This window comes from Motacilla alba, chromosome 8 (genome assembly GCF_015832195.1).
Source record: "Motacilla alba alba isolate MOTALB_02 chromosome 8, Motacilla_alba_V1.0_pri, whole genome shotgun sequence".
Lineage (NCBI taxonomy): Eukaryota > Metazoa > Chordata > Aves > Passeriformes > Motacillidae > Motacilla > Motacilla alba.
In genome coordinates this window covers 4,955,618-4,980,270 of record NC_052023.1, presented here as the reverse complement: position 1 = coordinate 4,980,270, position 24,653 = coordinate 4,955,618, and the positions used below count along the sequence as shown (strand labels likewise).

Genomic DNA, 24,653 nt, shown 5'->3' with positions numbered 1-24,653 from the left:
GAATAACCTACATGGAATGAAAGAAACAACCTCAAATCTGCAATTTCAACATAATCTGAAACTCCAATTAATCTACTACTGGGGAGCTGTAGAGGATCTCGGCAACATCAGTCCTTCAGTGCTGGGTCTGTATCAACAGATAGAGCCCTCTTCTAAATGTTTTCATGCACATAATGGATGGGAGCTACATTCAGGTATCAGAAGGCTCTATGGGCAAAACAGCCTCTCAAGTCTACTAAGTAATTTATAAGCATCTGCAAGACTGAATAATGTACAGAGAACAAAGAATAATGTGCAGGGAATAATGGAAGTATAATGTACAGAGAACAAAAGGGAAACCTCAAAACGTTCAACCATCACAAGAGGCTTTGCACAGGGACCTCAGGCAAGAGAAGGAATCTGTACCTTGAGATGAAATCAAAAAGGGACTTAAGAAGGTAAGATGGGAAGAGCTTCAAAGGCCTAAAAGAAGATGAGAAACCTTCCAGTTTAACTGAGTGTTCTTTTCTGCTTTTGAAGAGCTGTGAGAATTAGCTCAGAAACTGTAACCCCATGTTGAACCCGAAGCCAATGCAGGCTGGGGGTTCTGCTTTCACCACACCATCCTCCAGAGCTCCTCTACCAGCCACCACAGCCTGTCCCTCCTGAGCTGCGTTTGTCCTGGGCAGGAGGCACCTGATCTCATTCACTGTCCCCACCAGGGACACGCACTGCAATGAGAAATGGCCCCCTCAGGCCACCTGGGCTGCAGATCTCCGGCACAATGAAACCCTGATGTTACAGAACCTGCATCAAGAAGATGCACAGAAACCGCAATGTATCACTGCTCTTCCAAAACAGGACACATCAGTCATAAGGAAGTATTAAGGAACTCCTCAATACTACAAAAAGATCATTATCCCAGGTCAAAATGGGATGGCAATTAAAGGGGTTTGGCTCAGTTTCTTTTTTTAACTTGACACATTACCTCTGCTGGGGCATGTGAAAACCACACACTTGTGAAGGCATAAACAGCACGGAGCAGAAGAGAGTCTACATTCTCATTTCAGAGAAACTGCACTGGGGTACAGATCCTAAGGCACCAACTTAATGAGAAAATGAAGTTTTTTCAGTGTTGGCAGATGTTTAAAGCACATGCCTGAAGTGAGTGTGTGTTAACCAGCTTAGCTTTGCTGCAGACCTCCTCTGTCTGGTAAGACTCCCTGGTATTTCTCAATGACACACGTGCCCCGACACCCACACACACCACTACCATCTTCAGTAATAATGATGTGTGCCCTGGAAATACTAGTTATTATAGCTCTTAGCCCTGCACTTTAAGAGCTTTGAGTAATTCTTAGCATTCAAAAACCTCATTCCAAAGGAGAAGAATAATAAAGTTTAAAAAGAAAAAAATAAAAAAAGAAGGACGGGTAGCAGTTGGCATGGACACAACTGGGAACCAGAAGTTTCTTTCTTTCTCCCTGCACATAGTTTTATTGCATGTACAGGCTGCTGCATTCAGGAGCTTCACCAGTTCCACAATAAGTGAAATTCTACTTCTGACCACTCTTCCAGAGCGAAAAACTCCAACAACCTCTGAGCTGCAATAATTACTTATATGCAGTGCTCTTGGACTGCAAGTACTGGAGTATGAGACTGATCTTTCAAGAACTGAAATAGCTGTTTTCCATAGTGCTTTCTGAAATGCAGAGAAGCACTGGAAATTATTAAATGCAAGAACATCTCATATCACTGAATTATGTCTCCATTTACACAACATCAGGCTAATTTATTTTCATTTAAAAAAGAACAATATTCATTTTTTGTCTTCCTTCTGCTTCTCAGTTACAAGCGTTTGCTTAGGAATGCAGAGAAGACATTAAAAATATAATGAAGCTGGTTTTTAAGAGAGAATTACTTGCTGTTGCTTTTCACAGTTGGTATGGTTGCAGTCACATGTAGGACATGTCTATATCTTTGATTCACAAAAAAAGGTTATTCATACTATATATAATATATATTTAGCTCATATTAATATGTAAGTATATAAGCATAAATACTACAGTACACATTGAACTGCTTAGATAAAGCATTCGTCAGAAAAGATAATGTCTTACACCACACAGAGCTGAAGAGAATTGTTTCTGTTTCATGGAGTGTTTATTCCATTCCATGAAACTATTATTTCTCTTGTTCTCAGCTGGGGCTGAGAGCGGTATCACTGTCACCACGAAAACTCTATCTACAAAATGCTCTGTAAAAGCCTGAGTTATAATATCAGGGTTTAATCAGCCCTAACCCCACTAGCTTAATGAGGAACAATTGTGTAAGTGGGAAAATGATTTATCTTGGGACTGTGAAGCAGATAATTTTGGTTAAATTTTTCCAGATGGCTTCAAACCCTGAAAACTAGCCAAACCCTTTACCTACCAACTTAAAGAGCTTGGATGCCTTCCCTGGCTGATTCATAAAAAGAACATGTTGCATATAATCTACATGGCATGACACCCCCATTCTTGGCCACCAGCACAGGGATATAATTAATCAGTATTAGCTGATACGTGTTTTTCTTTCCATTTATATTAGAAATGCAGATTAAACACAAACTTCTTTGGATATGACATTCTCCCAGTGAGCTCTGATGGCGGGAAATGGGAATCTGCTGCCTCCCAACAGCACCAGAGCTGTCTTTACAAAGCAACACTACAGGCAATAGGTCATCCTTGTATCTCAGGCACTGGGCAGGGAGATACTGATGTATGATTTGGCCATTACAGGCATCTCCCAAAGGCCTCCTGCCTGGCCTGTTTAGCTGCCTTCAGCAATGCCCCAGCACCACCAGCCTGCATCTTCCACAGCAAGGAGATGCAGAAACACAAACCAGCAGTAAGCAAAAATACAGGCACAGAAAAAGCAACAGGTGAAAAAGGAACAACCACTGGCAAAGCATGGCAGGAGAGCAAAGTAAGGAGACAAGCTGGGAGAACTCAGCAAGAACCTGTTCAGTATGAAGCATATTGAGAGGAAGTTTTAACTTCAGGGCTTCCTCCCTGGTGGCCTGGTACCAACGGTTTGACTCAAAGGAAAATTCCTTTATCATACATAAAATCATTAATAGTGCAACTAATTTTCCTAGTGAAGCAATTACCTGTTGGAGCTAAAGGAATTAATTTTTCCTTAAATTTACACTTCAGTTTAAATTTAAATTTCCTTAAATTTACACTTAGACTTAGAAAAATCAAAGTCAAGAGGTGGATTTCTGGATCCAGTCCTATCACTGACATGACAACATGAAACTCTGAATGGATTTTGCTGAGAGAAGTGAAGCTTAGCAAACAAAACATAGTTTGAACATCAAGGGAAGGGCTGTGAAAGACAGCTAAGCATGAGGACAGAAGGGACACAGAATCTCTGTTCTTCATGGTGTGTAAGAACAGACTTGGCAATGAACTACCAAAAACTGTATGGTAAGCATTGATCCTTGTGGGAAAAGAATCATAGAAACATACAAGGTCTTGGGCTGGAAGGCACCTTGAAGTTCACCCAGTTCCACCCCCTGCCATGGGCAGGGACACCTTCCACTAGCCCAGGTTGCTCCAAGTCTTGCCCAACCTGGCCTTGGGCACTTCCAGGGATGGGGCAGCCACAGCTTCTCTGGGAACCTGTGCCAGGGCCTCACCACCCTCACAGGGAAGAATTTCTTCCTAATCTCTGTCATCTCTTGAGTGATGGTCATCATCCCAGCCATTTTCACTGGTGACTAGAAGTGCTGTTTTTCCAGGAGAACCTGAACCCAGCTTAGAGGGCAGAGCTGCGATGCCCTTACAAAGCTTAGGGGTACAATTACCAGCGTAAAACACAATAAATAGCCTTCTACCTGCCCTTCCCATTCAGTATCCATTTTACCACTTGAAGATCCCATCTTTCTAAATGTGATCAATTTTTCCACTTTTTATAGGACTGAGAGTGAAGTTGCTTCTTTTCTCCAAAATCACACTTTCCCCCTTCTCTTTCTTTTATTTGCACAAACACTCTGCATCTTTGATCTATATCAATTCTCAACAAAATCACTCCCCTTCTTTTCAGCCTCAATACACTTCTTTTTTTTAAGTCTCTGATCTATTATTCAGTCCATCTTTGAAGCTTTTTAAATTCTGCTAAATCTTTTAGGAGGCAAAATACTAATGTAACAACATAATATTACTTCCAGGGCTATTTTCTATTCTCTTCTTTTTATTCTCTAACATCTGTTGTTTTGGCTTACACCATATGCATGGGGAAGGAGGGCTGAAATCTCTACAGGGAAACAACTGCATTACAAAGATTTTCACTTCCTTATGGGAGAGAATGCTTATTCTAAAATCTCAGGTAGGTAGCGGTGTTTTAGTGAGCAAGCTGGGGAAAACAGAAATTAAAAAAAAAAAGAAAAAAATATAATTACCATTGGATTTGTGGAAAGCAGAAGTGCACTTTAGCTAACAGCTTTTCAAGCATAACTCACTTTGATGATATGAGATGCAAGGTCATGCCTTAACTCAAATTAAGTCACACAACACTCCATAAAAGCATTTCCATTCACAGAAAACTGTATTTCTTATACCGTTTTCTCATTTTGCAAGTATTTTTAGTTTCTACCCTGACAAGTCCAAACAAAAGCAACCATAAATGTGCCTATAATTTGCATTCCTTCCCTGTGGAAGATATTGAAGCAATTTACTAATTGAAGTACTAGAATCCTATCACTTTAACACATTTTACCCTACCTCATCTAGCAAACATAATGCTTTCAGATGAGAAGTGAAGAGCTATTAATTTGGCACAAGTCTTTCAGTTACAAGCAGGAGGTAAATACTGCACCACAGCATGAAATTACTTAGCTGTAATAAAAACTTGCAGAATTTAATTTTTTCTTGCATTTGCAGTGAACATTACTTCTGCAAATCTAAGCTGATAGGAGTTTTAAGTACTCAAAGCTATCTTCTCTTGCAGCAGTTTTTCTGTTCCAGACAAAATGCAGCTTTAAGGATCCAGGTTAGCACAAGTTCAGCCACAGAAGGTTAAAACTCAGCCCTGAAAACGCTGCACCAAGCCAGAGTATGTCCTCAGATCCATCTGTGTAGCTGAAATCAGGAAACATTCCATGTTTGCACCTGTGTAGCTGAAAGTAGAATGCAGGTATCTGCTTTCCCTTTAGTCTTATAAGTCAAGGAAATCTGTTCCCACTTGCCGCATTTACGAAAAACCTCCAATTGCTCTCCACAGGAAATACTTAGAGGATACTCTTCAGCTGACAGGCAAAACACTATTTGGGGTAATTACCTGCTAACCTGTTACTCAGAATTCTGTGCAAAGCCCCAGGTATCAAGGTGGGGACAAGCAGCCCCATCTGACTGCTGCTGATTCACCCCGTTTGCACCCATCTAAGCACAATTTAGAGCACGTTCACAGAGCAGTTTTTAGCAGTGGCACAGGCTGCCTGCACAGATCTGCTGACTGGGAATCCTGGAGAATACAGAACGCACGTAGGGCCAACATTACAAGCAGAAGGCCACAAAGGGTTCTTATGCAGAACTGAATAGATTCACTTGAAAGACCAAAAATACAAGGTGGCCAGTGGCTTACAAAGGGAGAAAAACAAAATACTCGAACTTTCCAAAGAGCCAGAGCTTATTAATCTTTTTCTGTTCAGCTTCTAAAGTTTTATAACCACATATCTCACTTATAAATACTCAGGCTAAGACCAATATGTCTTGTTCCGTGTAAACTCCCCAATCAATGCTGCCTCCTTTTCTATTAATCCACCCTTTAAAATACGTTCTTTTATCAGGTTTTAATGTCTAACATGATTTAATCAAGAACACATGCCTCATAAATATCATCTGTCATGTTCCATTAGTTTCATGTGGAAAAGTACAAGTCAATAAACAAAGGTTGTGCCATAAATCTGCCTTGAACACATTATACCTCAAATAAGAAAATAAAAACATGTGTGTCCTTTGACCTGGATATTCTTAAAATGGAACTTCAGGTATTGTCTTATGCCTTTAAAAATGTCTCAAGCATTCACAATTAATTGCGTACCTAAGCAATTTCAATTTACATAATGTTGATCTGGAGACGGTGATTAAATAAGCACTATGCCTTTAAGGCACCTGTTAAATAACATCACTGCCTCTGGGTTAAAACTGATATCCCGCACTGCACAATGAAAACCAGGCCCCTCCACCATGCAACTGTGCAATAAAACCCCCTCGTAACTCAGAGCAGCCATTGGCTTCAGTTATTAATAGAGAGAGGAAGAAAGGAAAAGGGGGGGAGAGGAAAGAAAAAAAGCAGCACCTTCTCCTGTGCACTGCATGGAAATGTGGCTGCTGTAAGCACCAGCAAGGCCAAAGGATTCCTGGGAGCTCTCCCCAGCCCCTCCACTCCAGTTCTCCAATTGTCCAAGCACACAAATAACATGAGGTACAAAGCTTTGGTATTTACAGTAATGATCAAATGTGATGCTTGGGTCATCTGGGAATTTTTACTTAGGGAAATTCCCAGCCTTTCCAGGGTTGCAGCAGCAGTCAGTGCTTTCAATCCTGCCTACTCTTTAAGGCACACAGCAGCTTGTGGGTTTTGGTGGTTTCCGCTACTGATCTCAGTTTGTTACAGGCTTTGTGGGTGGCACGGGACAGATGCTCCCTGCACTGAGCACCAACTGCCTGCAATAGCCACAAACTGGATTTGACCCTCTGCTGGGGTCAAATGCTCCTTCCCATCCTGCTCCTAGCGCCCAGGGGGCTTTGCCTCGGACACCCTCCCTGCCTGGCCTTCTGCGCTACAGCAGCACAAACAAGGGCCAGAGACTTCGCTGGGGTCCTTCATCCACGCCCCAGCACCTTCCTCTGCAGCCCCCACTGAGTCCTAGGAAACTCACTCAAATGTAGCTCTGCCAGAAGCAATCCTCTTTTCCTGAGGTCCCACTGACTTCTGTAGGATATGGAATACGGTGGACAGTTCTGATTCCTGCCTAAAACCAGGGAAACTGGACTGACAACAGCTCTAGAGGCCTTGGGACAGGAAGTCAAATGTTTTCCTCTCATGCACCGTGAAACCTGAGAAACAAGTTCTCAACTCAAGAGATCAATTTTGAAGCTTTACAAAGAAAATAAAGAATATCAAGGTCTTTTTCCTTAATGACTACTTTGATCACCCACACATTTACATCCTGCAAGTCCCGCTTACCTCTTTGTGCAGATGGGCCTATACTTCATGTCCAAAGCAGCTGTGGGTCTGTGAATGCAAGGAAGAGGCTGACAATGGGGATTCCAGGAACACCCTGGCTCTCCCATCACTCAGTTGGCCATATTTCAGAACTGTGGGCCCATACTGAAAGTGCCAATTGCACAGTACCACAAGAGTGAGACAGCACCCAGAGCGGGGATCACCATCGCAGCACCCTTGTGCAGAGCAGCCCTCCACAAGTCAGGGTTTAGAGAAGCAGCCCAAATGGCTGGGCAGTGACTCAGCCCTCGGCAGTGTTTCACAGGGCACTCTGGAGTACACAAAGTATTTTAAGTGAGAGGACGCTTCGTGTTCTCAGTGCCAGACACAGAACCAGTGTATGGTAGGCAGTTCCCAAGTGCTTACTCTCAGGCTGCATCTAACCTGGCTGAACACCAAGGCCCTTTGCTGGCAAAGGAACAAGTCTCTTCCAAAAACCTACTTTAATTACGGCTGCTCTCAGGGCCCTTATAAACATCAAGTCCCACTTCCCAGCTCTTGTGTTTCCTTTTTCTCCAGTAACAGGATTTTTAAAAGAAAGGCAGTTTTCTGGGTCAGAAGATTCTAGGAGTCTACACATTAGAACAGTTTGATAGGAAAGTCATAATACTTGCAATTCCCTGAGATCTTTTATCTTGCACATCTCAGACAGACTCCAATGGTATCACCTGGCGAGGAGCCAAAGGAGCTCTGCTACTAAACCGGCAAGATAAGATCAGTGCTGAGTGGAGGAAACGCCAACAAAAATCTCCCACTTTTCCCTGGATTTTCACTCAAACAAATGAGTATGTCACTCTAGTTCCCCACTCCACAAAGTCACAGTGCCTGAAGGTTGGCCCCATCCTCCCTCAGCAACAATTAATAAAAGTGCAGTGTATTTTCTCTGACTCACTCTCCCACCCCACTGCTTGTCTAGTAGGCCTCAACTCCTTGGTGGAACAATAGATTATCACATGGCACAGCTTTCTAGGCAGCTGTCTGCATCACGTGCTGGAACTCACGACAGGAAGAATTCAAAATTAAAACTACAGCACCACTCACAGAAGATGCCTTAAAAGGAGACCCACAGAAAGCAAGAACTGTGTAATATTCAATGCCAGAAGACCAAACACCAGATCCAGAGAACTGTTTAGGCACTGAATTTCCAAAGATGTCAATGGGAATTAGGTGCTTGAATACCTCTCAGCATCATGCCTTTAGTAAAGCAATCTGTAGGGCTTGATTTTCCAGTAGCTCTACAATTCCTACAAATTCTTCTTCACCTCCTTCGAGGGGCAAGTCCTTCAAAGGAGTGTCTAGGAGAGTCACCACACATTTGTCTTTCCTGAAAGTAACCACCCAGTTCTCAAAGGAAACAGGCTGGACCTGATAAATGCATAAAAATAAAAACTGAAACACCATCTTTTATGACATTGTTCAGGTGCTTGCCTTCCGAGGAGCTATTTAATTCCATGAATCTCTGAAGCAGGATCCTGTCTCTACTTATAGCTTATAGAGTGGCAAGGAAGCATCTGACAGGTATTGCATTGTAGAAGAATACCTGAGAGACATTAGCTGCTCCTTAAAACTGATCGATTGTTTTCAATTAACACAGGGACCATTGAATTTCACTGGTTCTTAAAACAACGTAAAACAAAAACCCCAAGCAAATCCAAAAAAGCTACCACATTAACCAAAAAACTGACAGGCTTCTGCAGCTGAAAATTTATAAAGAAACTGAACTTAGCACCAAAATGTGATCACTTGCCTCATTCAGGAATATAAATCAAAGATACCACCCAAAGGAAGGGGGAAGTGGAAAAAAGGCCCTTGTGATGACAGTTCAGATTGAAATTAATTTGCCCACTTGCAGAAATTCAGAAAGTGTTTGCTCTTGATTTTTCATCCCCACCACATGGCAGCTGCTTTCTCCCAGGGCACACGCTCACACTGTTGTGGGCTGTAGGAGCAAGACAGCCAGCACTGGGAATAGACACATCCCGTTGTGGCACAGCAAGGAACAGGCACGGTGGCCACTACACGGGGTGTGCAGAGCCCTAGATACACAGACAGACAGACAGACTTGTGTCTGGCCCAGGGACTGACAGAGGGGAAGGTGTCACAAATATAAATCTCAGGCCAGGGAGCCAAAGAACTCAGCTGAATTTTAGTCACATGGGTATCTCTCAGTTTCCCTTGGCTGCCTCGATCAACTGTAGCCCGAAGTTGTAAAACCTGCCCACAGCTGCTCTGCTCACCCCCAACCTGATGTTTCACACTGTGACTTTATGCAGGCTTGTTTGGATCTAACAAGGTCCTTATTTTTCTACAATGCAGGAAATAAGGAAACCAGCCATCAATTATTAGAAGCGCAGCAGATCTGAGCCGCGTGGCTGTAAAACAGATTTTTCTTTAATGAAACTGAGCTGGCATTTGCCAGAAATAACAAGTGCCCAAGACCAAAATGTAAATCAAAACTAAAGGAGAGTTTTCAAAACTTTGAATCATTGGTAGCAACAGACAAGCTCAGAAGGAGGTTGGTATGATTTTGGAATGTCTTAAAAATGTGTGACTAATATGACTTCTAAAGACATTATTTGTGAGTTAGTATTTCAGTCTCCCCACAGAAAGAAAACATCATGACCAGAGAGGGCCAAAATGTTTGCTGTAATAACTGTGTTAGTATGTCACTATTGCTGGGCTAGGAAAGAGGCTGAACCTTGGTTTTCATTTCAGAAAACAAAGAAAGGGAAGACATTAATGTTGAAAATCATCAGTGCCTGGCAAGAGACTATCACAACCCTTACCCTTTCCCCACGTGTCCAGGTTTTAAACCCAGCACTTGGTTTTAGCTGGTCTCAGCCCAGGCCCTGGGAGACAGCAGGTTCCACCACCCATCTCTGAACAGACTTGTCTAGTCCAGGAGGAGTGGTGCTGCTTGCTGAAGGGAGAGACATGACAAGAGAAAAGACAGGGTGGGTTTGGAGGACACATTAGTTGCTAGTGATTCCCTTGCCATAACTACTGACCAAACTGTGTGACTGTGGTGGTGGCAATGCTCCTCCTTCCCTGTCTGTCCCCTACTCTTTGGCACAAAACCCAGAATGAGGGCATAAATTTGGCCTCATCCGGATGCCAGGCCATGGACTGCAAGGCAGAAGACACATGAAGAAACTGCAGCACCAGGTCTGGAAGAAGGAGATGGCCTGGAATCCAGCCTTTTACAGACTGCAATTGGAAGCCCTTGGCAGGGTCCAGCTTGTCCATCTAGTGATTCTGCCACTGAATGCAACTGTCTGTGGTTGATAATAATAATTTCTTCTATAGGAACATTCAGTGGCTCTCAATACCAGAAGATTTATCCTTTACTAAACTATGCCAGGTTTGGTTACCCTTGCAGTCAAAAATCCATCTTCCTTCTTGTTTTATCCTTCTCAGTTTCCAGCCATGACACACCATTCTGCACTCAAAAGAACCCTCAAGTACCACTTATTTTCTCCTCCACTGCATCTGTGGAACAGACCAGATTCCCTGTAATCTTCCATTAGTCCATGGGTACCACACATAGGTCAGCATCTCCCAGCTCTTCTCCAAATCCTTTGACTTTTCAAAGCCATTTAAGAAAGTCTGAGCATTAACCTATATTTCTGCAACCAGAGTGATAATTTACAGAAGAATTACATAAGAATTTACAGAATCTCTTCCCTAAGCTTTTTAATAATGCATCATACCACTTCATACCCTATTAGAAGTGTTATTTTCTCATACCTGTTAGATGTGACATGCCAATCCTTTTCAGTATCACTGCTTTCCAGAACATACAGCCTCCCACCTAGAAAAACACTTTATATCCTCCATGCCAAGGTAATGCCTCATATGTACGACACAAGAAAATACCTGTTGTCCAGTTCCTGATGACTGCTTAAGAAATCCATGCCAAATGCCAGTCACTTCCTGATTTTTATTAAATAAAAATCTTCCCTTGAACTGAAGGAACAAACTTTTCTGGTAGTGGCTTTCTATATGGTTAGGATTTCAGCAGAAACTATTCAATAGCACTGGGAAAAAAACCCACATTTTCAGAGCTGTATACAAAACACAGTCACTGTACAAAATATTTATATCTGGTGTGCACATCAATTTCTATAGAAGTTGGTTTCTATTCCTTCCAAAAGGCAATAACATTGTTTTCTATACCACTATTTTTCTGCCATCAACATCAAATGTGACAATTCAAAATGCATCCCAGAAGTTAAGTGTTACCTACCAACACTTTTACCTCTGCCAGCCTCACTCTCAGGCTTGTTATAAAACAAGGACTAATTTGATGAACTTTTGAAAAGAAGAACAGCTTCCTTCAGCTGCTCTGTTAATGCCAATTTCTGCCACAATCCATGCCCAGATATAAACAGTCTAAACTCCACCTGGACCATAAGGATGTAGATACAACCAACAACTGAAGATCAATAGTGCTGCAGGCCTTCAGTTAATTTTTGTATTTGGAAAACAGGATGCACTGAAAATGAATAATAATTCAATGTGAGCCTAATTCAGTATCAATAAGGCTATTTCCTTCTTCAGAACAATGGCTGGCATTTTCTATCCCCAACAGGCAATCATTTGTTAGCAATGGCATGTCCCCAGAATGCCACAGAACATTTCACAACTGCTTTGCACATAAAATCAATCATTTTCCATGCCCAGTTGTCCCACCACTGGCTCTCCCAACTGGTGTTCTTCGAGCCCTTCACTCAGCCTGGTTTTTATTGTATGCTGTCTCAGTGTTTTCTTGACAAACAAATGAGTGGCCAGAAACACCAATGTTAGACAAGGAGGGATTTGAACTTTGTTCAGCAAGTCAAAGAGGATAGAAGCCTGCACTATTACAGCTTGAGAGACCTCTTCTAACTCTCTAGTGCCTAAGCGGTTGAGTTTGGGAATTAAAAATATCACAGGAAAGACAGCTGGGCCCAAAGAATTACATTCCACAGTAGGATTTTCACCCAGCCTGTCTCTAAAAACTCCAGGGATAAACAACTTATGCCATCCTTGGGCACCACATGTCAGAAATTAGTACAGTCCTAGAAGGTATCTTTCCTACTGTCAGGCCCACATAATCCCTGTGGAAGAATAAACCAATCTAGAAGACACAGAAGGTGCTGAAGATCAGGTTCATTTCACAAAATATTTAGCTACCAACAGAGAAAACCTACAGCCACGCTCATCTTAGAAAGGATGCAAGAGGAGATTTCCTTCTGGAGCAACAGAACAGGATCAGTGCCTCTGACAGATGTGTGGGCACCATACACACAAACCGTAACTCTGATCTACAAATCATTCTGTGTGGAAGCTCCTTCCCATATATAACATATTCTGAATCAGGGCTGCTCATCAAACTAGCAAATGTTGCAATCAGCAACCTTCACACTGGAACCTGTATTCAATCTCCCAGATTGTTTTCTCTAGTGGTAGTTAGCGTCATAATTCATTTTTATCTAAATGCTAGCTGGCTAAGAGGCTATTTTTCACCACGTTTTCTCTCAAGTCTTATTATCTAAGATCCAAAATGACCTCCCTATCTCTTCAGAATGACTGCTTGCTGCAGAAACATCTACCCCACGCACAGAACTTCTTTATCACCTCTGATATGTACTGTTCTTAATTTTCAAGTCTTCCAGCAATTTCTCCAGCAGCTAATAAAAGAATTTTTGTTGGCATTAACACTAGCCGTTAGCAAGGAAAGTTGCCCAAGCAGGTTAGTCTCATTTTGAGAAACTCAACCTGGGTACTGCTGAGGCTGCAAGTCTCTGCAACACACCAGTGTTGTCATTCTAACTTGTCAAATAAGCTGCACTTGTAGCCAATGCTATCGTACATTTCAGCTCAAAACACTGCTGATGATTAATCGTCCCAGTGGTTTGCTCTCACCTTCTAGGTTTTGGTCCCTTTACATTAGCTTTCTATGACTAATCTTGCAGAACATAGCCACTTGTAAAAGTATCTATGGAACTGGCAAGCATAAAAGCAACAGGTATAGAAGTGCATTTTGACAAAGCAGTTTGAGTACTTATGCCAGCAATCTCTGCCTAATAGCTTCTGACAGGATGCAGTACAAGAGAAAGGAGATCTCATATGAATAATGATTCCAATAAAAGCCAGCCAAATCACCCTGACAGATTTCGAGTATTTACACATTCAGCAGACCAAAAGCTATTTACACCAGTTGCCATGCTTCCACTCATTTAGCCCACAGTTCAAGTAAGTTACAACCCTTTGTATATACATTTGAAAATAAACTAACAGCACAGTGGCTCAGTAAGGAGGCCAAGAGAGTACAAAGAAAAGGTCACTAAGACTCAATGGCAGGCAAAGAGCAAGTGGGCTCTAGGAGTAAATATCCCCTTAAATTTCCCACATGTGCATCCAAATGAGGGAGATGCTGAAATGCATGGGGATCTTGGTTCTGCAAGGAGAACCATCATTGTCTGTAGCTTATCCCCACAAAACTATGACAAATCAGCAAACCTTGAATAACTCAAGAACTCAAAGAAAAGGAAGAAAAGCCGATTTGTGGTAAGTTGGCAGGAGGAAAAATAAGAAGCAAACTGTTCAGATTAAAAGCGTGAGATGTCTTTTTCTTTTGCCAAGTGAACTGAGTCCATACTTGGAGGACAATTTTTTATGCATAAGCCTTCCAGAGCTCAAGTCTGCCTCCTTTTTATACACTTTTGGGATTTAAAATGGCATCACTTCAGATCTGCACCAGAGTTAGGGACAATGGGATCAGGCCAGCCCAGTTTCAGTTGAACATAAACCAGCTCTGGTAACTTCAAGGAAACTGAACATTACAACAATCAGATATCCAGAAAGAAGGAATTTAGTGTTGCTTTTTCTTGTTCAAGTCCTGGAGACAGTCTCAGCTGCATGCAAAATCTGTTCTGCCAGAGTGAGAGGATCTTGGGAACCTTGTAGTAGCCACCTGCATCTCAAAAGCCCAGGGACACACAGTCCATTGGGTGATTTCTGCCCAAGAACAACACACCCTAAGAGACTTTCCCATCTGCTGGGAGGCAAGAGCAACCCAGAAAACTGGAGAGTGGGGGGCAGAAATTTCCCTTCCTGCAGGTACTTTATTCTGGGCTATGTCAAACACTGATCCCTTAATGTAGCCTCCTTTCCCTCAGCACATCAAGCACTAAAATAAACGGGAGATTTTATTCCTCTGCAACAATTCTGCAACTGACAGCACAGTCCAGATGCCAAGCAGCAACAAGCCCAACTAAAATGCTGCGTTAAAAACCTTACTCTCCCCAAGATAGCAAAGATGGATTTTGCACTTTTCACCACTCATGCTAAGAGACTCACCAACCAGGGCAAACACCAGGACCTTCATGTAGCCAGGAAAGAAACCCAGCCCATGCACACGCTGTGCAGAGGGGCTGCAGCCACGCTCCAGCAAGTGCCACCCGTGGCTGGTACAGCCACACGCCGCAATGCCACGTCCTGCCCCACCACCAGATCAGACCTCAAACAGAGCACAGCCACATCATCCCAGCTCTGCACCTGAACTAACAAACTCTGTCTCTCAGCACAGAAAATTAAGCTGGCCCTGAGAGTCTGCCCAAACAACTGCCCTGTTCCAAAACTCGCTTGTCTTTCTCTACACCACACTCTGCTATGCTCTCACTGTAGAAATAGCATGACCAGTACACAGCATTGCCCCAAAATGATAAAACAGTACAGTCTAGAACAGAGTTCAAGAACTCCTGTTCATCCAAAATATTCATATACTCAGCCTTGTTGGCTGCTGGCACAATCCTTCACCACTTTTGCCTGTTTCACATACAATGGCTGATCACACCAGCTTTACACCCCAGTATGGTCTTGAACACAAGAAAAATAGAAGGTGAACATGTTGTGCTAACTGATAGCACCTGAGCTACTGGGCTACAAGTTCTTGCACCCTTTTTTCTCCAGGAGAGAATTTAACACTTGGATCTTCTGTGTCCCAAAGGAGTATGGAAGAGTTTTCAAAAATATTCAATACTGGCCTCCTCCTGAAGTCAATGCCCTGCAATTTCAGCAGGAGCAGCAAGGCAAAGCAAGAGTTATGAAACCTTCGGTTAAATCCTTTCTGGGTTTTTCCCAGAAAATACTGGGTAATAAACCAGAAATGTCCTCTTTTATCTGTTCTCCCTTTAACTCTCTCTTCCCTGTCCAGCACAGATGGGGGCTGGGAGGTAGGCAGGACTTACGTAAGGAACACTAAGTGCTGACGTAGAGTGAAGCGAGTCCTTCTGAAGTTCCTGTCCTATTTGGTCTTCTCTCTTCAGTCACTGCAGAGATGTTCCATCCAAGAGCACAACTCGCAGTCATCGTGACTGAGCCCTCCCTCTCTGTGAAGGATTCAGGTTAAATCAAAGCCAGCTGCTTTGGAGAGGGGCAGGCGGCTAAGAAGTTAAACAAAATAATAATAAAAAATGCAATCTAGAACCTACATAGATAGGAAATCTGCTCTTGTGGTTCAAATAAATAACTCTAAGGTATTTAAGCCTCATGCACAGAAAACAATTTTGTAACTTTTTAAGTCATCCTCTTGCATTGTTGTTCTGCCCTAATAACTCTGAAATGTGCTACTCATCTCTCCCAGTTAAATATCCTGTTTCACAAGCCCACTCCTAGATATCTGAAACTGCACAGCATTTCTATCTAGCTTTAGGCATCTAGCATTCCAAAGAATTAATATTTAAACTTATTATAAAGGAATGGGGATTGCGTTAAGCATGTACTATTTAGCAAAACATTCATACCAATAAACTGCTGTGCTGCTTGTCTGAAGCACATTTATCATCCTTTAAACTCAAAAGAAAGATTATGCTCCAAAACTGACACATGTATCTATTTTCCTTTTAATACAACCAAGACTTAGATAGGATTAGAGAGTGGAAGCTATCAAATTTCAATTTTAACAATACACTTAAAATTATATTCTCTTTCTTTGCCTAGGGGATTGTTGACTTCAGTATTAAAGTGATTTAACCATAGCAAATTGTGAAAAAGCACTGAATCACAGCACTTATTTTAAATAATCCTAGACCCTCTACCCCTTCTAAGGAAGAGCCTCATGTTAACATTTTTATACATATTACTGCTCTTATATCTCTTGATTATGTATAAATGAGTAAAGAAACCTTAACCTGTTGCAAGACATCACTAATTGGTATTTTTCCTCTTGTATTAGCCTTTGATTTACACCTCACATACGTTCTCCCAAGCCAGCACATGTAATTTATTTACAGCACTGGAAGGCAGGCAAAATACATCATCTACTGTTATACAACCTTCTACAAGGTATTAAAATACCAGGCCCCTAGAGACACACTTCATATAGTTCAGCAAGTTCCAAAATAAACCAAACCACCAACCCCCTAAGCACTTAAAACAACAATGGACATCTGTATTAAAAAGTTAGTTTTTTACTGTATTTGATGATGTCGCCTCAGTGTCATTTTTCCCTCTGGCCAATATGCGAACAACATGTAAGAATGAATTTGCTTTCTCCTCATTGTAAAACAACTAACAACTCTATAGCTCTCACAAAGCCCTCTTATCACACGCATAAATGCCAGAATTAAGTGTAGTTTATGATGTTTTGCCTTCATTTAACCCTCAGAACAAATTTGGTGCCGTAAATTCAATCACAGTGCTCCTTACCAATCCACTCGGCAAGATAATCACATATACACTCAAACATAATGATGGAGAAGTCAAACATAATTATTAGAGTTAAAGCAAAACAGTTGCTTTAAATAAAAAGACCATAAGCACTTTTGAGTTGACTGAGATCAACCTTGTAATGCTCAAAACCTTAAAATAACCTGTAAGATAGAATTTGGATCAATTTCCTATCGCAGCTCTGGAAATGTCTCATCTGTTCTACAAGCAGTCCTCTGCCTACAAATAATCATTAACAATCATTTCATATAGTCAAGCTAATGACTGTAATAAAATTAAAAAAAAAAAAAAAAAAAAGAAGTCCTTGTTCCAGGTAACCAGTGAAGCACAGATTCTCAGAACAGAAAGTTCAGGTTCCAACCAAGATTTCACATACAGGGCGCCAGAAATGTAATAGGAGGGGAAGGAGAAAGGGGAACTCTTTGCCTCTATTCTTCAAAGCCTGGGCAGAAAGGTAGCGCCGCGCTGGTGTGCACCGATGGTTATCTGAATGGAGGGACCGGCCCTTGCTTTTCTTTACACGCCCCATTTACAGGCAATAAAACGGCCGGAGTGGTTTCAACTGGTCCTTCTATGTCACTGTAACGCTCCCTGCTCCCGGCAGAAGATAACAGCTGTGCCATATTCCCAAACACATACTTTTGCTATTGTTTGCACATTTGTGGGGCAAGATTATGCTGTACCGCAGCCAGTGAGCACTGCCCTGGCTTTGGAGCCCTGTATTCCGAGTTGCAGCAATGTGCTGGGAAACAACGTTGGGTGGCTGAGGGAAAAAAAAAAAGAGCAAACAAACCCCAGTCTATTAAAAGCCGTTTCAGGCACTGTGAAATGATTACTAGATTGCACGCCTGGTTCAAGCTTGTTGACATACAATGATAGAAATCTGGAGTGCAAAATGGAGTGGTTTACGTCTATTTTCCCTCTCCAATTACCCTGCCATCAACATCTTCAACCGTTCTAAAATCACTGAACAGCAGAATTTCTAGAATAATGGTAATTATGGAACGGAGCGTGGAAATTATATTCACAGTACTACAGGTTTCTCTCATAATCCATAGGTTATTCCACTTCCTGGCTTACAGATGGATTTAACAGAAACTTGCTATTTGTTCTACAAGCTTTTCCCTGCACACAGGAAAAAGATTAGGAAAAATTATTCTGTAATATTAGGATTGAAATACTGACTCAGCTTAAGTTAGTGGCAAGATTCCTAATGATACTAATAATTTAGGGTAAAATTTTGTCCTTATTCAACAAAAAACCAAACCACTTTACTGCAATGAAGCAGTACAGTGTCCTAGAAGACATTCACTTTAAATTCAGCAGTTTCACAAAAAAGAATCTTGTAGCCCTCATAGAATACAATCTCAAGTATACTAAAGATCCTCAGCATACACTTAACAGTTTTACGTGTATACATGGCTGAATCCTTAAGATACAAATAATGTATTCAGTTATATCTAAATGATAATTTAGAATGGCCTGTGTCCAAAAATTTGTAGTTGATGAGACTGCTCGCAGGAACAGTAATGTACATACTAAACCACTCGCAAGATGTAGACTTTAATTTTTTCTTACTATAAAAGAAAAAATTATATTTTTCTTCTCATTCCATTTAACCCGGTATATAATAACCTCCACTATTGTAATTTTAAAGATAGAACAAGTCATTTCTTATTTTTAACTTCTATTCCTTCAAACAAAACTCAAATAAAATAATTTTTTTTCCAATTATTGGACTTATTTCCTTGTTGAGAGTAATCTGACATCTGATATCCCATATAATTCTGCACAATATTAAAATAGGTATAACATTTATTCTCTTCAGGTTTTCCAGTAGCTGTAGTTTTTGTCATGAAGCAGAAAGGAGTTTTTTTGTTTTTACAACTACTGAATGCCTTTATACGACTGGTTGATCATTAGATTTCCTGGTTTGTATTTGCTAAATATTCTCCACTAATGATTCTTAAATTACAATGGATTTAATGATTAGATACAATTAAATTATTTTAAATTAAATCCATGAAAGTCCCATCTTCAAGTCAGTGACTGATTTTGCAACACAAATCATTAGAAGAACTTCCTTCAGCAGCAAGTAACTGAAAGTTATTTGCCTATTCAAGACAAGTAAGCATTATAGGCAGTTTAAGGGAGGAGAGGACAGTCACAATTTATTCCAAATGAATTTATGAACGCATTCTCCAATTTGCAGTTTCTTCTCCTTTCTCCCCTTACAAAACAAAATTGGGCAAAAAAGAGACCGTGAAATAAAAATATAGCTCTGTAACTGCACATTCTGTTCAGACCAACCTTTCAATTCCTTTTTGTAGCAGAATTCAATTGCAGCAAGGGAACTAAAGTGAAAATAAGAAATAATTACTACTGCAGCTCTACCTGAAACTGAGAGTTTAGAGATCACGGTACCAGTGAACCTGTCCCTGTCTCCTTATCAGCCCATAACAGATTTATCAGCTCTAGGCAGTCACACTCGCTCCAGTGGGATAATTCAGGTGAACACAGATAAGGTGTAAGAAAGAAAATGGCAACATCAGGCCCAAGACCAGTCAATTCACCTAATAAATCATAAAACCAAAGTATAAGCTTTTGCTTAAGATCCCAACAGTATAAGCTGTTACTTTCACAAGGACAGCCCTGACAACCAAGGAAACAGTCACAGGGGGATTAAATGGCAAGATTTACCCCTCCTTCTCAACAGTAGAAGGAAATTAATACATTTCAATACATTGGTTGTGTGTTTGCTGAAAGCAGCTACAGTTAACAACAAACAAGAAAAAAATCCAAGCCGTTTTCTCCTTGTCTGAATAAAACATACTCTCAACAAGGAAACGTCCAACTGCTGCAACTCGACCAGCTTATTGTTTTGCCCACTGTAAGTTAATATCTGAAGTGGTTGCTGCAAAGGTCCGGGCCATTTGGATGATTTCCCAGTGGCACAGCTAACAGGATAAATCTCGTCATTTCTACTGAGTCATGAATTAGGTACACTGAACAAAACTGGAAAAGAATGAAAAGGAAAAGTGTTTCCTGGTAACAACCATAATCAATGCCATTTAGAAACTGAGATATTTGGCAGCTTTATAGATTACTCTTTTGTCACCACTAAAGCCTTCCCAAAAGCTTCTTCCCTGTAGACAATAAGTATTTTGCTGTGTTACTTTCAAAACTGTACTACCGTAGCGTGAAATTCAACAACGTGGAACCAAACCCACAGAATCCCAGGAAAACATTGTAAAATGGACTTCATACCTTGTGGTACAGGTATTCTGTGTCTCTAAAAAGCAGTGTCTGTATGCAAATACACTACCTACACACAGGGAGATCACTGAGCAAGAAAAGCGTGGTGCCTATCATAGCTAGCCACATCAGAAGGGGGTGGCTGGCTGAAAACTGGGCATTTATTTTAAACAGCTCCCAAACAGAACAAAATATGAAGCACAATTCCAAAACAGTGGTATTTTCAGCACACAACCAACAGCTCCATCATGAAAAGTTTAGACCCAAATGATCCAATTCCCAGAATTGGAACCACAACCCCTCAAGTTTTTGTTTGGCTCTTCAGGAAGTCCAAAGGACTTGCTCAGGCACGGAAGCATTTTGCAGGATCATAACTTAAACACTGTGAAGCAGCAGAGTAACACCACAGAGACATTGCAACAGCAGGATACTTCTTCCCCATTGTGATTACTTCAAAGCTGCCCTTTTTATTAATAGAGCACTGTATCATTTTGATTCATTCTTTTTTGGAAAAAAAAAATTAAAAAGTAAGACAAGTTTACAAAAAAAGACCTTACAGGCAACTATAAAAATCAGTTTTGCTCTTGTTAGAGAGCATCTTTTACACTCCCTACTTGCAGCTTTCAACTGGGGACAAACCAAAACCAGGAGGCACATTCTGTAATCTAACCCAGACTGCAGAGGGAATTACTGGGTACATGGCACTCTGGGGCTGGAGAACAGGAGACGCACGGCACGATGGTCTGAAATCAAGCTGTCATCAGTTTCCTTCCCAAAACCTTTCACGGGGTAAATCTGAGTACTTCCCTTACTTCCACATTGTAGCTTTATCTTGGTATATCACATCCACATGCTATCCCAGTCCTTTATCTTCCTCAGAGAACCAGGGTTGGTGGGAGATGGCTTGCACTGCTCCTTGAAAGAGCAGCAGCTCTTCTGTCTGCAGCACAGCCCGCTTTAGATACACTCTGATTTGTGAGCTGGAGCACAGTGAGCACTCCAAAATGCCCCAGTGGACATTAAAGCACTTGCTGACACTGTCCAGGTCAGAAGGAGCAGCACATCCCACACATCTTAAATCAGACTCAGAATTTTACTTTAAATTTTACTTTCCCTAACGCCTCCTGAAAATGTCTTCTTGGGGGGAAAAAAAAAGGCAAAACCAAACCAAACAAAAAACCCCAACAAAAAACAGGAAGCCACCCAAAAAACTCAGTGTTGCCATCTTTGGAAAAAATCCAACATGATCCATCAAATCCTCCTGCTCAGTTAAACGAGCTCTCTCCTGCCCATGGACACCTACTTACTCCCATGACTCAAGTCACCCATGCACTGAAGCAACCACAAGGTAACAGCCTGGACAGAAAACATACTAAACAAAAACAGCAACAAAATGTAAAACACTTTTTTTTTTTTCCCCAGTGGTGAAAATGGGAAATTGATCAGTCAGGGAAGATGAATTAGGAACCTCCTCCCATGCCCACCTGCATCTACTGTAAAAGTCCCAAGTGAATGCAGTTAAATTCTTCCTCTTTCCCTCCCTACACTCCTGCCCTCTGCAAGAACAAGAGCGATATGCATGAAAAGAGGGCTGAACAGCTCAAATGAAAAGATATTTTTAAAGTATTTCAACAGTCTGCCTGGACAGGACAATGCAGGGGCAGGATTTTAAGCTAGTATGAACCCTGTCAGGTGGCACCAACCTCACCCGTGGGACCACAAGGGACTAGAACAGCCCTTGAGTCCCTTGCACAGGCAGCAGTTGCAGCAGCACGATACAAGAGCTGGTAGCTCTCCCTTTATACTCCGTGAATCCTTCTTCTCCCCCCTCAAAACAGGAGTCTGTGTAACAGACCTTCATTTCATTCCTGCCAAACATTAACAACCTCTTTTTTTTTTTAAATCGGGAGAGAAGAATTGCAGCATTAACAAACAGAAAAATAAAAAGGGTAATTTATAACCTGCTGCTCCACTCTGTCTGTATTCAGTGGTGATGAACAAACACATCCTAGAGGCTGTAGGACAGACCTAGCACAGATCGAGGTGTTCATTAACATAACTTCGTGGCAATGAAAGGTGCCATCACCCTAGGTAACAAGCTCACAAAAGAAAATGTCACTAGTCCAAGGGCATGCAGCCTACTTTTAATTTTCAGAAGAATGGACAGAACTGGAAAAAATCCCAGTGAGAACAGTCTTACAGCGACAAGATAACTGCACTTGCATATCTAAAATAGAGAATGGGAATAGACTGATAAGAAGAGAAAAAAGAGAATTACCTTTTAACATTACAGAAAACATTGTCTTAGTATTAATAACCTTAGGTGTACATATGTCTCTGCAAGTGACTTTGTAGCACAAAGAAAAGCTCCGATTCCCTCTGAGACCACTCAGTGACACCTTAGAGGGATTATTTTAAAACTGAATTTTGATTAATGAATTTCAGCTGAGTTAACCAGTTCTAACTGAAAAGTGTAATGAACAGATTTTCAGTAGGCAACTCCTAACCCTACTTCAGTGCCCCTTCTTTAACGATGGACAGCTGAAAACCAGGCATTTGTTAACTAGCAGAATTTGACCTTTCGGGCTCCAGGAGTTCCCAAGTCAGAGGATTCACCGCCTGAATCCAGCATTTGTAACACCTCCGTGAAATACAAACTATAAAATCCAAGCAACCGTGGTGAAACTGCTGAATAAGAACCAGGCATTTATTGTCAGCCAGGCACGCACACAAACAAACACCCCACACGAACTCTCTGGCGCAGGACACACCAGCACCAGCCCAGTCTTCAGCACCAAGCCCAAAACAACCACCCTTGAGAAGCGACCGCATGAGCAGCACCCGCTCAGGACAACTAAAGAAGATGCTGGTCTCAAGATTTTTTTTAAATACTATTGAGAGACACTCAGCTTCACACTGGAAAAGCGCAGTCTGGTTTATCCTGTCCTTCCAAGGTGCTCAGGAAAAAAAAAAAAAGTTTTAAAGCTTAAAGTTAAATAAACAAGTTAGGAAACACACTAAAGACCAGAAAGGGAGGAGGGAGTGGGGGAAAGAGCTTGTTACGTGTTTATTTGTGCGGCGAATAGGTTTTTGGTGATGGCAGCGTTTAGTTCATGCATTTTCAAACTCACCCTTCACGCTTTGATGTTTCTGCTGCTGGAAATAATCTTTCGAGCCTCTAGCGCATCGCAGCTCCTGCGCCCTGGGCAGAATCGGAATCCTCTCAAATATGCTGGGTCGTTTGGGGATGAAATCTAGCAGAGGTGCTGACATTTCAGGGGGGCTCTGCTGAGGCTCCGTGTGGTCACTGCCGTTACTGACAGATACTTTAAAGGACATCTGAGGATTCAAGTGAGCTTTACCGGCGCCGGGACGAGTCACCCGCGGCAGATCCTTCGGAGACGCTCCCTGGCATTTGTCGCTCACCTCGACGCGGGCGCTGCCTTTCTGACCCACGGCGAGCTCACAGTGCATGTCCGCTTGCGGCTGCTGCCAGGGCCCCCGCCGCTCTCCTGCACCGAGCGGCACACGGGCTGTCAGCGCGGGCGGCCGCCGCGGACCCGCCGCCTCAGCCCCCGCCTCAGCCCCGTGCCCTCCGTGCCGCCTCCCGCCTCAGCCCCGCGCCGCCAACGGCCGGCAACCGCCGCGCGTGAGGCGGCGCAGCCCGCAAACCGCAACCCCGCAGCCCGCAGCGCGCTAACCTCAACCCCGCGGCCCCCGCCCGCTGTCCCACACACACCGGCCGGACGGGGGAAGACCCGGGGCGCTCGGAGCCCGGCGGCGGCTCGTCCCTGAGGGACGGGGCGGCCGATGCCGCGCGTCGGCTTCGCTCCCTCTCTAGGCAACACTGCCGGGCTGCTCGTAGCCGCTCCCGGGAAGGCGAGCGCGGCCGGGAGGGGCGGGGAGGGGGCCCGGCACACGGGCGGGTCGTTTGGCGGCCGGTGCCTTTCAGCTGAGGCATCCGAACAGCGGCCGCCCCGGCAACCACGGACGCGGTGGCAAAGCGGGTTCGCCACCGCCGGGCTCGCCGCGGCCCCCGAGTCACCGGTCCCCGACGGAAGGAGGGAGGGGGGAGAGCCCGGCCGGGCGCGGTGACAGCCGCGCCCCCGCGCTCCTACCTGGGAGGGGCCGCCCGGGGGGACGCGCTGCCCGCCGGCTCCCGCCGCCGCGCCGGGCGCACGGGCTCAGCCCCACTCCCCCGCCGCAGGGCCGGCTGCCAGAGCGCAGGCGGCTCGGGCCATTACCCTGGCGCGGCGGCGGGGCCAGTCGGGGCGGGCAGGGGGAGGGCTGTGCCGCCGGGGCCGCCCCTCGGGGTTTGGCAGCGGGGTACGCCCGCGGGCCCGCTCCGGCTGCGCGTCGAGGAACGCGGCAGGGGGACCGCGCGTAGCCCGTGCGTGAGGGGGCCAGCGGGCCGAGGCCAGCCTGAGAATAGG

At 43.2% G+C, this 24,653-nt stretch overlaps 1 protein-coding gene across 4 annotated transcripts in view; it reads right to left on the bottom strand.

Annotated features, from left to right (window-relative positions):
- The window catches only part of GLIS1 (GLIS family zinc finger 1), a 180,097-nt gene extending 155,645 nt beyond the window's left edge, over positions 1-24,452 (bottom strand). Inside the window, exons 1-2 of one of the 4 annotated variants that reach the window (XM_038144217.1) lie at positions 24,339-24,452; positions 23,352-23,732 (exon numbers count right to left, since the gene is read on the bottom strand). In XM_038144217.1, the coding sequence (XP_038000145.1) occupies positions 23,352-23,694 (343 nt within the window). In that variant the 5' untranslated portion in view covers positions 23,695-23,732; positions 24,339-24,452. The other 3 variants (XM_038144215.1, XM_038144218.1, XM_038144219.1) reach the window with 3 other exon arrangements.
- Positions 24,453-24,653: the final 201 nt, after the last annotated feature.